The sequence below is a fragment of the Pseudopodoces humilis genome, chromosome 4 (assembly GCF_049639895.1).
Source record: "Pseudopodoces humilis isolate 2021_Gansu_Grassland_sample_001 chromosome 4, ASM4963989v1, whole genome shotgun sequence".
NCBI lineage: Eukaryota > Metazoa > Chordata > Aves > Passeriformes > Paridae > Pseudopodoces > Pseudopodoces humilis.
The window spans coordinates 9263992-9278965 of NC_142203.1; the positions used below are offsets into that span (position 1 = coordinate 9263992).

Here is a 14974-nt window from a genome sequence, read left to right on the forward strand (position 1 = left end):
TCCGAGGTCGACTCCCCTGGGGTCGCCGGGGCCCCCGGCAGGTTGGATCCTGGCCAGCAGGCCTTCGGGAGTGCCGCGGAGCCGATAGGCATAACTTTGCCTTGCCCATTGCCCTGGAGGCGTAAGCCTGGGGCAGGGTCACCTCCTTTGTGTGCCCTCCCAGCGCAGACCAATGAGGGGCTGCCTGAATGGGGGGTGGTGCTGCCCCTGGGGGAGGTGTCAAGGACAGTCCCATGTCCCTGTTGCAGCCAGGCTGTGCTGTACCCCGCTGTGGGGGACGGGACGGGCCCAGGCTCCGTGCCGGTGGCCGTGCATGCGCACGCTGTTCCAGTGGAGGAGGGCCCGGCCTTTGCCGATTCTTGGCCTTTGCACCCCTGAGGAAATGATGCTGGAGCAATTCCAAGCACTGCTCCCCCCGCACTGGATTTGTGGGGTGTAGGGCTGGGTGCTGCGAGTGGTGCGGAGCCGGGTCAGGTTCTGCCAGGCTGGGTTCTGCCAGCCCCATGGTGCAGGTTTCCCTCCTGCCCTGGGGGTGGGCAGCGCCAAGCTGGCTCCACCCTGCCCCTCCTCTGGTTCTGCTGGTGTTTCGGCGGCTGTGGCGCCGGACACTGTTGAGGGGTCTTCCGGCCAGGTGCCTGCCTCTGTCTCAGGGAACGTTGTGAGACAGGATGCAGCAAGTGAGGCCGCTTCTCTGGATGGGTATCAGGCATTTCCTGTGCTTTAGGATGCTTTTGGCCCAGTGGGTGAGGGCATGAGTGCTCTTCTTGTGGGGAGGTCGAGTGCCACTGCTCAGGGCATCATTGTGCACCTAGGGAACATTGATTCGGATTTCCTGGGGTGCATTTGTGCCATGGTTTCCATGCTAGCTTGTTGCATTCTGTTTGTTAATTCTGTTTGATTTGATGGTATGTTCTTGTTATCCCCCTGTTACTGTCAAGTAATGGTCTTGCCCCAGTTGTCAATTTAGTAAAACCCCTCCCGTTGTTCCTGAACCTTCCCTGCCTATCACCCTCAGCCTGCCCCTAGCCCTTGTCCGTCATTGTTAATCCTGCCCTTTGTTCCAGCATTTTCCATGCCCTTCATCCCCTACTCGAGGCCCCATTGGCGTTGTGGCCACCGTCCCACCCATGGTTTCCTCCCATTGGTCCCAAGTATTGTAAACCCCTCCTTCGTCTCCTCCCAGGTTGTGTTCTGATTGGTTTTCGGTTTGTACCCTCCCCTCTTTAAATTTGGAAGCACGGAGATGTTCAGGGCTCAGTTGCTCTCCTTTCTCACTGTCCCAGCCCTTTCCCTTGTCACTGCTCCCTTTATCCTTCAATAAAACCTGTTCCTGGGAAGACAAAGAGACTCTGAGCCTCCTCCATCCCTTTACTGAAACCCGTGACGCCTGGGATCTACAGAGCCCGAGCACAAGGAGCTCTGGAGGTTCGGCACGTGGACTGTCGCTCCCGTGTCGTTCCCCACTCTTGGCGCTGCCATTAGCCAAGTTGTTTGGAGCTAGCCCGAAGCCTGGGAAAGTGTAGAGCGCAGCGTCAGCTGGCGCCCAACGTGGGGCCTCTTTCCTGTGGATTGAAGACCCCCGGAGGAGTCTATCAGGTGGATTGTCAAAGACTTTTGGGCGGCAGCTACCCCGGTGGGAAGCAGACCCATTTTTGTTGGGTGGCGCTCCTGGGGATCGAGGCAGCAACCCTCAGCGTGCGGAGGATTGCCTCAGGGTCGCAGACACCTCCTGCAGCTGTCGTCCGGACCTGGTGAGTTCCCAAGAGAGGGGGAAAAAGGGTGTGGGCTTCCCTGTGGGGGGGAGAAAAGGCGGTGCAGGTCCGGACCCTTATTTTCTGTTCTTTTCTGTTGTCCTTTGCTGTTGGGAGGTGGTGGGACTGTTGAGCCGGGGGTGTAGAGATGGGTGCACGCATGTCGGCTCATCAGAGGGGGATTTTTCACCAAGTTGTGGGTATCCTTGAGGGTGGGAGTAAAAAGTTTTCCCAAGGGTGGGTAAAAAGACTGGTGCATTGGCTGTTTCTGCATTACCCCCAAGTGTCCCCTGAAAATATAAGTTCAATTTTGTTTTGGAATTCAGTTGGAACCAAATTAACACTATTGGTTAATCAGGGGGATAAGACAGCTGCGAAATTAATTCCGCTTTTTGTTCTGATTCGTTCGGCTTTAATTGAAAAAGGGGGAGTGCAGGGACAGCCACCACAGTCTTCCCCAGTTTCCCCAGTTTCCCAGTCCCCGTGTGCCTCAACCCCTGATCCTAAGTTGGGGGAGACCTGCGGAGCTGCCTGTGCTGCGCAGGGCTCCAATAGTGGCAACAGTCTCCCTGGCTCCCCACGTCTCCCTCAGAACCCTTGCCCTGGCAGCCCTGGCCAAGCTGCCAGAGCCCTTATCCATCCCCCTGCTTCCCCAGTTGCCAGTCCCAAGTTAAGTGCTTCCCAGGTTGTTGATCCCCAGTTAAATAAAGTTGTAAACCCTCAATTGCTACCCCAGAACCTGTGTCCCCCAGTATCCCCTTGTTCCCATTGTTCCCATACATTTCCTTATTCCTTCCCCAAACCTCAAAATGGCCCCCAGAGGGCACAAGATGGCGGGGACCGCATGGTCGGCTCCCCCCCTTGTGCTTCTTCTTCCCACAATCCCTTTCTTCCCCCTGTGACCAACCCCTTCCTCCCTAGCTCCTCCCTTTCCTCCTACCCTGACCCCTCCCACTTCCCCTCGAGCGATTCCTCCTCCTCTGGGGCGTGTCTAATCAACTCCACGCCCCCAAACCCCGCCTCTTCCTGCCGTTGCTCCTCCCTCACGCCCTCCTCCTCGGGTAGTCCTCCAGCCCCGCCCCTTCCGGCTCCTGGTTCCCACGCCCCTCCTTCCGGTTCCCACGCCCCTCCTTCCGGTTCCCATGCCCCTCCTTCCGGTTCCCACGCCCCTCCTTCCAGTTCCCACGCTTTGAAAACCAGAAGTGACAGGCCTGTGAGCCAGAACTCGGAACAGGTAGAAATTCCCTTTGCTGCACCGGTCAGTTTTCGTGGAAGGGGGGGGAGGTACCGAGAATGGGAAGCCTTCTCCTTCCAGACTAAGAGGGAGCTGTGCAAAGCGCAGAAGGAATTTGGGAGAAGAAGTGAATATTTTAAGGGTTTACTAAAAGCTACCTTCTCCACAAATGAAATGGTCCCTCATGATCTAAAAGAATTATTTTCCTGCCTCCTTTCCCCAGCTGAATTCAAGCTGTGGAAACAGGGGTGGAAGAGGTCATTAGAGGCCATCCTTCCAGAGCTGTTGCACAGCGAAGAAGCCGCGGTTGACGCGGATGAAAACCCTCTTACCCTAGACCACCTGTGCGGCGAAGGGAATTGGGCAAAGCCAGAAGAACAGGCCAGGGTTTTACCCCGGCCTGTACTGATCAAAATTGCGGAAGCCGCAGAAAAAACGTTTAACACCCTACCCGAGGAGGAACCCCAGATTAACTTTTTAAACATCAAACAGCTCCCTAACGAATCCTTTACCAAGTTTGTGGACAGGCTGCAAACGCAGGTAGAAAAACAGGTGGAGAGAGCGGAGCTGCAAGAACAGTTTGTGTTAGAAGCAGCCAAGGCCAACGCAAATGAAGCCTGCAAGCAGGTGATCTTCAGCCTGCCTCTCTACCCGCCTCCTATGCTGGACATCCTCATCGAAGCCTGCACTAAAAAGGTTCCGATGGTAGGGGTGTCCAAGGCCATACCACCGCTAGCACCGAGGAGGATGCCTACTGCAGCCGTGACCCAGCAACCAACGGGCCAGTTTCCGCCACCACCTGCACGGCCATTACAGTGTTACCGCTGCGGGCAGCTGGGTCACATGGCAAGAGACTGTCCAGCTGCCCACCCTTGCCAAGGACATTTAGGGAACAATTTGGGAGGAAGGGCTAAAGAGGGGGTAATAAAGAAAAAAAACTAGGAGCGCGGCACGAACCTGCCCCGCGCGAAGCAAGAAATGGGGCAGGTCTCGCGGTGGGGGGGGGATCACAAAATCGGACAGGGCCTATATACCGGGCGCGACACTTGGTTACTGCTCGTGACATCTTCTTTCGGTCCCAGCACTGGACAGTAGTTGCTGTGGACCCACTGGAGGGGACAATGATGGATTCAGGACACGTCAGTAAGTACATTGCCATCGGGGACACCAAGCACACACCCCCAGAGATTGAGATTTCTCCGATCACCTTCCCAGGTGGTCCGGAGAACCTCATTCTCCTAGCGCGCTGCACTCATACTTTCATACTTTCATACTTTCCACCATACTTTCTCCCTAAAGGCCAGATCATCGCCCAGTTTATCCCCATTCCCGAGGGTATCCCAGTAGACGACCATGCACCAGGTGTCTACTGGGCAGAAGTAGTGGGTGAGGATAAACCCATCATAGACTGCAGCGTCAAGCAGGGTGCCGAATCCTTACAAATGAAGGGCCTGCTTGACACAGGAGCGGATGTGACGGTCATTCCTGAAAGGAGGTGGCCGTCACATTGGGAATTGCAACCCGTGGCAGGAAAGATACAGGGTATAGGGGGTACCCAATTGGCTCGAATTTCAAAGAGTGTGGTACAAATTGCGGGGCCGGATGGGCAATTGGCTAATTTACGCCCATTCGTTGCGGATTATCAGGTTCCCTTGTGGGGGAGGGATCTCATGTCTCAATGGGGGGTGAAGATTGAAATCCCGAAAACCCCTCGGGATTTTTAGAAGCGGCCACTGTAGAGCGCCCCTTCCAGAAGTTAGATTGGACCACTAACGAAGCGGTCTGGATTGATCAGTGGCCGCTCAGGAAAGATAAATTAAAGGTGCTCAACGAACTCGTGGAGGAGCAGTTAGCGAAGGGCAATATAGTCGAGACCACCAGCCCTTGGAACTCCCCGGTATTTGTAATCCGTAAGCCGGGGAAGGACAAGTGGCGGCTCCTTCACGACCTTCGAGAAATCAACAAGATCATTGTGGACATGGGACCCCTTCAGCCAGGGATGCCTACCCCAACCATGCTCCCTCGAGATTGGCAATTGGCAGTAGTTGATATAAAGGATTGCTTTTTCCAAATTCCCCTACATCCTGACGATGCCCCACGGTTTGCCTTCTCGGTGCCCACTCTTAACCGAGAAGCCCCAATGAGGAGATTCCACTGGCGAGTGTTGCCGCAAGGCATGAAAAATTCACCCACCATTTGCCAGTGGTACGTCTCCTCATTGCTGTCTCCTGTACGCGCTAAAATGGGGGAGGTCATCATCCATCACTACATGGATGATGTCCTAGTGTGCGCCCCCCATGACAATCTACTCACACGAGCGCTTGACCTGGTGGTTGAAGTTCTGACCTCCGCGGGATTTCAACTCCAGGAAGATAAAGTTCAAAGGTTGCCACCCTGGAGGTACCTGGGTCTACAGATCGCTGAGAGGACCATTGTTCCTCAAAAATTGGCCATAAACAGCGATCCTAAAACTCTGGCAGACCTCCATTCCCTGTGTGGGACATTGAACTGGGTCAGGCCTTGGCTGGGCCTCACGACTGAGGACCTAGCCCCCCTCTTCGTCCTATTGAAGGGGGAGAAGGAGCTGAGTTCTCCTAGGTCCCTGACCCCAGAGGCAAAGAAAGCCCTCGAGAGAGTGCAGGAAGCTCTGATGGAGAGGCAGGCACACAGGTACGAGCCAGCCCTGCCATTTGAGTTTATTGTATTGGGGAAGTTACCACACCTGTGTGGGCTGATATTCCAGTGGGACCGGGGCTCCAAGGACCCTCTCTTGATCATAGAATGGGTTTTCTTGAGCCACCAGAGGTCCAAAAGTATCACCAGGCCACAGGAGCTGATGGCTCAGCTCATCAGGAAAGCTCGAGCAAGGCTTCGGGAGATGGCTGGGTGCGATTTTTCATGTATACGGGTACCAGTCAGCTTGTCTCGGGACAAAGCGTCCCCAGATAAGCTGACTAAAGAAATGTTTAATCAATTATTGCAGGAGAATGAGACTCTCCAGATTGCCTTAGATAGTTACAGTGGACAAGTTTCAGTCCACGCCCCTGCACACAAATTTTTCAATGCAAAATTTAATTTGATTCCGAGAGAAATTAGGAGCCGAAAACCCCTCAAAGCTGTGACTGTTTTTACAGACGCATCTGGAGCATCCCACAAGTCAGTGATGACTTGGAGGGATCCTCAGACTCAGCAGTGGGAAACGGATATTAAGTATGTGGAGGGATCTCCACAGGTTGCTGAGTTAGATGCTGTCGTCAGAGCCTTTGAGAGGTTTTCTGAACCATTCAATTTGGTAACTGATTCGGCATATGTTGCAGGGGTTGTAGTGAGAGCTGAGAACGCAGCTCTCAAGGAGATCTCTAATCCCCAGCTATTTGAGCTGCTTTCGAAATTGATTTATACCGTTTCTCACCGAAAGCAGCCCTTTTTTGTCATGCATGTGAGATCGCACACAGAGCTCCCGGGCCCGGTAGCCGAGGGAAATGAAAGAGCAGATTCCCTCGCTGCCCCTGTTAGAATGGCTCAGCTTCCTGATGTCTTCCAGCAAGCCAAGTTGAGCCATCAGATGTTCCACCAGAATGTGCCTGGACTGGTCCGCCAATTCCACCTGAGGCGAGACCAGGCCAGGGCCATTGTGGCAACATGCCCACATTGCCAGTCCACCGCGATGCCATCCCTGGGATCGGGGGTTAACCCTAGAGGCCTGGGGAGCTGCGAGGTGTGGCAGATGGATGTCACCCATGTCCCTGAATTTGGTAGGTTCAGATATGTTCACCTCTTCATTGACACTTTCTCAGGTGCAGTCTACGCCTCTGCCCACACAGGAGAGAAAGCTGAGCAGGTCTGTAAACATCTCATGCAGGCTTTCTCTGTGTTGGGGGTCCCCAGAGAGATCAAAACAGATAATGGCCCAGCATATACCTCCAGGAAACTGGAGGATTTCCTGCAGGAGTGGGGAGTGCAACATAAAAGAGGCATCCCACACTCCCCCACAGGCCAAGCAATCGTTGAGCGAGCCCATCAGTCGCTCAAACGCGTCCTGACCCATCAAAGAGAGACCATGAAGGGCTGCACCCCACAAGACCGGCTGTGCAAAGCTCTTTTTACTATCAATTTCCTAAATTGTTCAGATAATGATTTAAACCCTCCAGTGGCCCGGCACTTCATGTCAGCCAGCAACTACCAGTTGCAACACCGCCCTCCAGTGCTGGTCCAAGACCCGGAAACCCAGAAGATCATGGGTCCATTTGAACTGGTGACCTGGGGGCGAGGTTATGCCTGCATTTCCTCACCCCAGGGGCTGAGGTGGATCCCGCAGAGGTGGGTGAAGCCTTATGCCCCCAAACATCCAACCAGGCCACCAGACAGCCCGGAAAAAGAAGCAGCGTCCGAATAGGTCACCCCCCCCAACCCCCCAGAAAAGAGGAGGAGGAAACTTCGAGTCCCTCTTTACATTAACCCACCTTTCCTAGTATGCTAAACCAAGCGTATGTTTTTTTTTTAGAGAAGAGCCATCCTGGATATGACAACCCTGACCATCACCCCAACCACCGTACTCCTGATGCTGCTGGTCACCCAGACTGCAATGTGGATCGTGCCTCAACCCAAACAAAATGTCTGGGTCATGTTAGCGAAGTCCCTGCAACGAGACAAATTGTGCCTATCCACCGGAGCAGCAGGAAATCCAATGACCACTTGCCTGGTGGGGATCCCATTAAAACCAGATGAGTACCCAGAGTCCCTGTTACAATTAGTTGAGGAGGTTAATAAAGGCAGACCGGCTCAGCGAGTAATCCGCTCTGCACCAACCTATAAAGTAAAGAGACCTGTCCAGAATCCCCTCCTCCTTTGGAGAGACTGGCAGGCCTCCCTGGAACGGGCTACTGCTGAGCCCCAAGAATTTGATTTGTTAAACTCCTCCCCAGCACCCTATTGTATCCACTTCCGTTATTATCCTTCAGATCCTACTTTGTATCCTCAGTTAATACAAGATAACAAACAGTTTCAAGCTGCCACGTGGTGCAGAAACATCGCCCACGTAAAAATGCCTTCTACCCTTAGTTCTTACCCTCTTAAGTTACCCAAAGGCATGTTTTTAATTTGTGGGGACCGAGCGTGGGCTGGCATCCCCTCTCGCCTTCTCGGAGGGCCATGTACTTTAGGCCGGTTGTCCTTGTTTGCCCCCAACACGACCCAAATTGAAAATTGGGAAAGAAAAAATAATTCGATTATTAGGAAGCACAGTCTGGAGGATATTGACCCCGACTGTGACTTGGAAATTTTTCATTGGAATAGACCAAAACGGGTTGCAGTGTCGGTATTTTTGCCATGGTTAGCCGCTGCTCAAGCCCTGGGCGAATTAGGCCAATTAGAGTGTTGGGTAGTCAAACAAGCCAATTTGACGTCAACTGCGCTGAGTGACCTCCTCGAAGACGAGGAGATAACCAGGCGAGCCACGCTACAGAACCGTGCAGCCATCGATTTCTTGCTGCTCCTGCATGACCACGATTGCAGGGAGTTTGAGGGACTCTGTTGCATGAACCTTACCACCAAGAGCCCCAGCGTCCGCCAGACTATCGCGGAGATGCGAGGCATGATCCACCAAATCAAGCAGGAATCCAACGACTGGGTCACCAACTTCTTTTCAGGATGGGGACTGTCCGGATGGCTTCTCTCCATTATTAAGACTGTGTTGTGGGTTGTTTTTGTTATTTTTATGATCTTAATTGCATTTGCAGTGCTGCGAAGATGTCTAGTCCAATCCATTCTTCACCTTCTATCTCCCCCATCGCAAGTTAACAATGTTAATGTAAACCCATTTCCCTCCTCCTCACCTCCACCCTCTCCCGCTCCTGAATGCTTTGTTGTACCCTCTGCTCCCCCTGACCCTGCAACATCCTCTTTCTAAAAAAGAAAGGGGGAGATGTTGCATTCTGTTTGTTAATTCTGTTTGATTTGATGGTATGTTCTTGTTATCCCCCTGTTACTGTCAGGTAATGGTCTTGCCCCAGTTGTCAATTTAGTAAAACCCCTCCCGTTGTTCCTGAACCTTCCCTGCCTATCACCCTCAGCCTGCCCCTAGCCCTTGTCCGTCATTGTTAATCCTGCCCTTTGTTCCAGCATTTTCCATGCCCTTCATCCCCTACTCGAGGCCCCATTGGCGTTGTGGCCACCGTCCCACCCATGGTTTCCTCCCATTGGTCCCAAGTATTGTAAACCCCTCCTTCGTCTCCTCCCAGGTTGTGTTCTGATTGGTTTTCGGTTTGTACCCTCCCCTCTTTAAATTTGGAAGCACGGAGATGTTCAGGGCTCAGTTGCTCTCCTTTCTCACTGTCCCAGCCCTTTCCCTTGTCACTGCTCCCTTTATCCTTCAATAAAACCTGTTCCTGGGAAGACAAAGAGACTCTGAGCCTCCTCCATCCCTTTACTGAAACCCGTGACGCCTGGGATCTACAGAGCCCGAGCACAAGGAGCTCTGGAGGTTCGGCACGTGGACTGTCGCTCCCGTGTCGTTCCCCACTCTTGGCGCTGCCATTAGCCAAGTTGTTTGGAGCTAGCCCGAAGCCTGGGAAAGTGTAGAGCGCAGCGTCACTAGCTCCCCCTGTTACTATCGCTGCAGGAACCAGACTTGTTCAACTTATGCCTTTTAAGTCTTGTGTTCAGAGAGTGGAGGATTGGCTGTGGGGAGATGGTGGCTTTGGGTTCCCTGGGCTGCCTCACGTTCACTAGACTGCTGTTCTGATGGCCAAGGATCGTCCTGAATGGGTCAGCACCCTGTCCATCTATGGTGAGATGCTGCCAGAGGTTATCCTCCGCTGGCTTCTTGACACTGGCGCGGACATCACGATTGTCAGGTTTGCTGACTGGCCCCCAGAGTGACCCTTGGACCCAATGCTGACACATTCAATGCAAAGAAGAAATTGAGTCTGACTGTTCAGCAGATTCTGTTGTCCTCCCTCATGATAAACTGGTCGCACTCCGTGAATTGGTGCAGGAATAGTTGGACCAGGGTCATCTGGAGCCTTTGACCAGTCCCTGGAACACTCCTGTTTTCTGTATCAAGAAGTCTGGGAAATGGAGGTTGCTATAAGACCTCCAGAAAGTTAATGCTGTGATGGAAAGCATGGCGACATTGCAGGCTGGCATGCTGTCACCCGCCATACTTCCCACTGATTGGCCAGTTCTCATTGTGGATCTGAAGGATTGTTTCTTTACAATTCCTTTGCATCCCCATGACAGACTGAAATTTGCCTTTCTGGTGCCAGCTATCAATAGTGCTGAGCCCACACAGGTATCAATGGAGGGTTTTGCCACAAGGCATGCAAAATTCACCAGCCATTTGCTGATGGTATGGGGCTCGAGCCCTGTCTGGAGTTTGCAGGCAGTTTCTTGATGCTCGTCTCTATCCTTATATGGATGGTCTCTTGGTGGCTGTGCCCACCCAGGATGAACTGCAGTGGATAGAGCCTCAGCTGTTCCCTGCCTTGCCTTCTCATGGGCTGCAAGTGACTCCAGAAAAGGTTCAGCAACAACCTCCCTGGAAGTATTGGAGGGTCAAAAAATTTTGGGACGAACAGTCCAACATCAGGAGGTGCAATTTGTGCATTCAGTGAAGACACTGAATGATGTCCAGAAATTGGTGGGCGTCGTTACATGGTTGCGTCCCTATTTGGGACTGACCGTGACACACCTGTCTCGCTTGTCTGGTCTGTTAAAGGGGAACTCTGATTTAAAGTCACCTCTGACACTGACCCCAGAGACACAGCAGGTGCTGGAGGAGGTTCGACAAGCAGTTTCTGCTCGTCAATTTATCACATTGATCCTTCCATTGATGTTGCTGTTTTTCATTACCACTCCAGATTTGCATCCCACAGGTATCGTTGGCCAATGATGAGTGGTCCAATCCCTTGCATGTCCTGGAATGGGTTTTTCCTGCCCCATCAGCAGCAGAAAGTGGCAAACTTCACTGACCTTTCTTTGCGGCCCAAACATGGTCAGGAGCCTGTGCAAGGACCCACCATATTTGCTGACGGTTCGAGGAGGACTGGAAAGGCCATTGCTGCCTGGAAGGATGGATCTGAGTGGCAGGTTTTGGAGAGTCGTGAGGCTGGGTCAGCCCAATTGGTGGACTTACGGGCTGCTGTCATAGCATTTCAGAAGTTTTCCCAGGCACCTTTCAATTTGGTCACGGATTCCACCTCCATGACCAAATTGAGATCCATCCATGAGCAGGTGTTGATGCTAGACATGTTTTCACTTTTAGTTTTTTGTAATACTAAAAGGGTGAGATTTCACGCTGAAATTACAGCCTTCTGATTGTATGGAGCATTGTTTATTTTTCCTATTCTTTTTTCCTTTTGATTGTTTAGAATGTTGCACGCTTCTTTGTTCATTTTCTTTTCTTTTTCTTTTTTTAAAAACAAAATGTTGAGATGTCACCCTGAAAACTCAGTTTTTCAATCTTGTTGACATAGTTTCTAAAGACTTTCCCAGGACAGTGACTGTAAACATAGATATGTGTACATTCTTTCTGATACACGTCTTTTGATGGACATCTCTCACAGCCAGTGTGGTTGGGAAGGTGTTATCCTGACTACCCAATCCCTGGCCGTGGTCAGAAACCTATAAATTCTTAGAGAAGAAATAAAGCTCTCTCCTTCCTTCCACCACACCTGAAGCTGCATCTGTGTGACTCATTTTGTGTCCAGCAGCAACAGACTAGTGCTGTACTTGTAACTTAAGTTTGTAGAAAAGTAACTTTGGTATATGAAGTATCTTTCCAGGGTGAGAAGTGAGATTTTGGAAATTAGCTGTAATTTTATATGGGGCATCTTCTGGGAAAGATTCACTTGGATTTTTGAGGTATAGGCTACTCCTAAGAATCCCGATGCAGCCTTCTCGGGAATGGTTGTGGAGGTTGAGGTCTCTTCTGTAGGGACCCAAACTCTTGGGAATTCTGATGCACCTTTCTCTGAGGAAGTTGTGGAGGTTGTAGTACATTGATTTGGGGGTTTCATTCCTTTGCTTTGCTGTGAAGAGCCAGAATTGGCAGGTTCAAGTCCTGATGCCAATTCTGCAGCTGCTGCCTTGTGGGGATGGTGTTGGCCCTATGTAGAAACTTCAGGAGAAAATTACTGTCCCAGGTGGCCAGTGTAAAAAAGATATTTTGTTGTCCTTCCTTGCTTAATTTGTTAGTTGCCTTTCTATCCCTGGGGTGGACTTTGTGCAAAAAAATGGGACAGGGAACAATTAGTTACTAAAAAGGTTCAAGCAGAATCATTGCTTGCCACTGAAATCAATCATGTCCAAAAGGAAAACCACTGTAGTAAAAAAAGTAAAACCCATAAGGTTAATTGTTCCAGGGCAAAAAGCAGAAGCCTACTAAAACCCTGAAAGAAAGGCAACTCAAATGCCTAAACCACTCCCTAATTCACAGGCTGGCAATTCTTGTAAAACTTGTAGAGGCAGTCTCACGTCCTCCACAATCATGAAGTCAAAAGGAGGAAATCCCACTGAAAAACTATGGGAAACAACAAAAGTGGTGCAACAAGCACTTCATAGAATAAAAGCTGAAACTCTACCTAAATAAGTTAATGTAATTACTAACTTATTTCATTCAGGCACGTATCACCAGGGAAGTTTGTCTCTTTTCATTTTTCTAGGCGTGTCAAACATCCCTGCATTGAAGATAAGGAAAACTAATTTGGAAGCAGAAAAACTGCCAGCAGCAAATTCACACCTAGATGTGATAATCATTTCTTTATTCAGACTCTGCCACTTTGTGTTAGCTGCAAGAAGCTTTTGCTTCTTTTCAATAATCGGTCTATATTGGAACCTACCAACACATGAGATGGAACTGCATGAAAAGCAATTACATTTAAATTGTCACCATAATTGCTTGCATTGTCAGTTTGGAAGTGTTTGTAATGTGTTTGTGTTTTCATTCCAAGTGACTTGCTGGGAAATTGAGTATTAGTAAAAGTACTCTACGTATTCTTAGGTTTGATTTTTTTGCCCAGCTTGCTTTGTCTTTTTACTGAAAAATTGTGTGGGAATAGATTTTATGGGTGTACAATTTGTACAGTTTTATCCTGAGAGTTGATACAAGAATTTATACGAATTTGAACATCCCCTATTTCGGGCACAATTCTCATCTCTAATCGCGCTTGAAAGTTTTTCTCCTCACAAGCCAGTGCTCACTCTTCGGAGCCAACAAGGCACTTCTCGCTCTCTTTCTAAAAATCTCTACAACTCTAATGAAAGGCATCGCAAACCTCTCTCTCTCTCTCTCTCTCTCTGCCACTGTCATCTCGCCACTCTTTACACCACATCCCTCCAGAATCTCCACTACAAAAATTACTTTGCTTTAGAATCAACTACAAATTCCAACACCTCCTTTTGGGGACCCTCCCCAAAGCCATCAAAGGCGCTAGACACAGAGACCAGTCAGCTAGCCAGCTACTTTTACCAACTAAAACAAACCTGCAATTACTATTTCCACTGCCTTGAACAGATCTTCAGTCAAGCTAGAAATGAAGACACAGACATCATTCTTCTCTAAATTTTCTTCTACAAGTACAAAGGAATCCATCTTCACACAGCTGCTTAATGTGAATAATCTCTAGTGTAACTTTTTCTCATGACAAGATATGATCAGGTTTTTTATTTTTACAGGAATTTAGATACATTGACAAGTTTCTGACAATACCTTTATGTTTCAACAGTACTTGCAGCTTATATACTATGAACAATTTATAGCAAGAACCAGTCTTACAATTGTTTTCAAACTCTTCTTTCACAAAATAAGACTCATCTCTAAATTAACACATGTACTTATTAAAATAGCCCAAGTTTAGAGTCTCCACAATTCTCTTCTCAATTCAAAACACTAACAATCTTAATTCTAATCTTTTAACTGGGTCCACTTCTGCTTCTGTAATAAGCACAGCTGCAAAACAACACAAGCACTCCTAGAGACATGTGCACTTTCTTGGCAAATTCAAAAGAACAAGAAATCATGGCAGTTCTGAGCCTGATCTTCACCTAAACACACTATCACAATAACTCTTTTTAGAAATCATCAGAGAGATGATCAGCATTTCATATTGTGAAAAGAGAGACAAAATAATTTTTAGCAGCAGTAAAAAGATTTACAGCAATCCACAGGATTTTGCTTTTAGGCTGGCACCAGGTTCTGCTGTTAAGAACCATGGGCTGTGCCCATCAGCATGGGACACAAACAACATTAGGGCTAACAGCTCTAACACTTATTGACAACCTGATAAGTTTTCACCTCAAGAAGTGACTACTCTGCAAATTACTGTAACTTGCCTTTAAAATTAAAATCAACCACAAAATTCTACGATATTCACTAAAGTAAAGAAATTGGAAGGCATACTAAGAAATGGGTTTGTTTCTCTACAAAATAAATATTGCAGTCACTCAAGAAAAAACAAACAGAGCTTACTTCTTTTTCCACTTTCTCCCAGGATGCATTTCTTGGAATTCTTCTAAGCTTCTCTCCAAAACTTCTCTGCTCTTCCTGAAATCTCAAATTTTAAGCACCGACACAGCTTACTGCTGCAGAAGCCCACAGCACCATCATACACGGAATTCTCTCAGAACCCGGTAAAACAAAGGCTTGCAACTTGCAGCTCCCTTGGTTTGGAGCTGATACCATACGCCAGGACTGCTCCATATCTCACTCACACATCTGGATAAGAAAAAGCTCTCTGAGACAGTTTGACACCAGTCCTTACTCCCGGAATCACAGAACTTAATGTGCCCAAGGTCTCATAAGACCCCGGCATAGAAAACCTGGGTCCCAGAGGGACTCGCCTGGCTCTCTCACCATTGGGCATGTTCCCAGCCAGTTTCACAGCTTCAGGAGGTTCTAGGAGTCACTGAGAGCTCCTCTGATCCCCCTGTGCCTGGAGCAGGGAACCCGAACCAGCATCTGTGGTTCAATCCAGCCTGCCTGCAGCCACCT

The 14974-nt window shown here is 49.6% G+C and overlaps 2 protein-coding genes and 1 long non-coding RNA gene across 3 annotated transcripts in view; all 3 read left to right on the top strand.

Annotated features, from left to right (window-relative positions):
* The window catches only part of LOC148184425 (uncharacterized), a 264268-nt gene that overhangs the window by 125953 nt on the left and 123341 nt on the right, over positions 1-14974 (top strand). The window lies entirely within an intron of this gene.
* LOC148184427 (endogenous retrovirus group K member 8 Gag polyprotein-like) lies at positions 669-4060 on the top strand. Its single transcript, XM_088054162.1, has 3 exons — positions 669-677; positions 1576-1751; positions 2931-4060. Exons 1-3 carry the CDS (start codon positions 669-671, stop codon positions 3925-3927), a joined length of 1182 nt encoding a protein of 393 aa, XP_087910288.1. The 3' UTR covers positions 3928-4060.
* LOC148184428 (uncharacterized) lies at positions 1283-9864 on the top strand. Its single transcript, XM_088054163.1, has 3 exons — positions 1283-1751; positions 7490-8740; positions 9715-9864. The coding sequence occupies exons 2-3, from the start codon at positions 7508-7510 to the stop codon at positions 9862-9864; spliced, it is 1383 nt and encodes a 460-aa protein (XP_087910289.1). The 5' UTR covers positions 1283-1751; positions 7490-7507.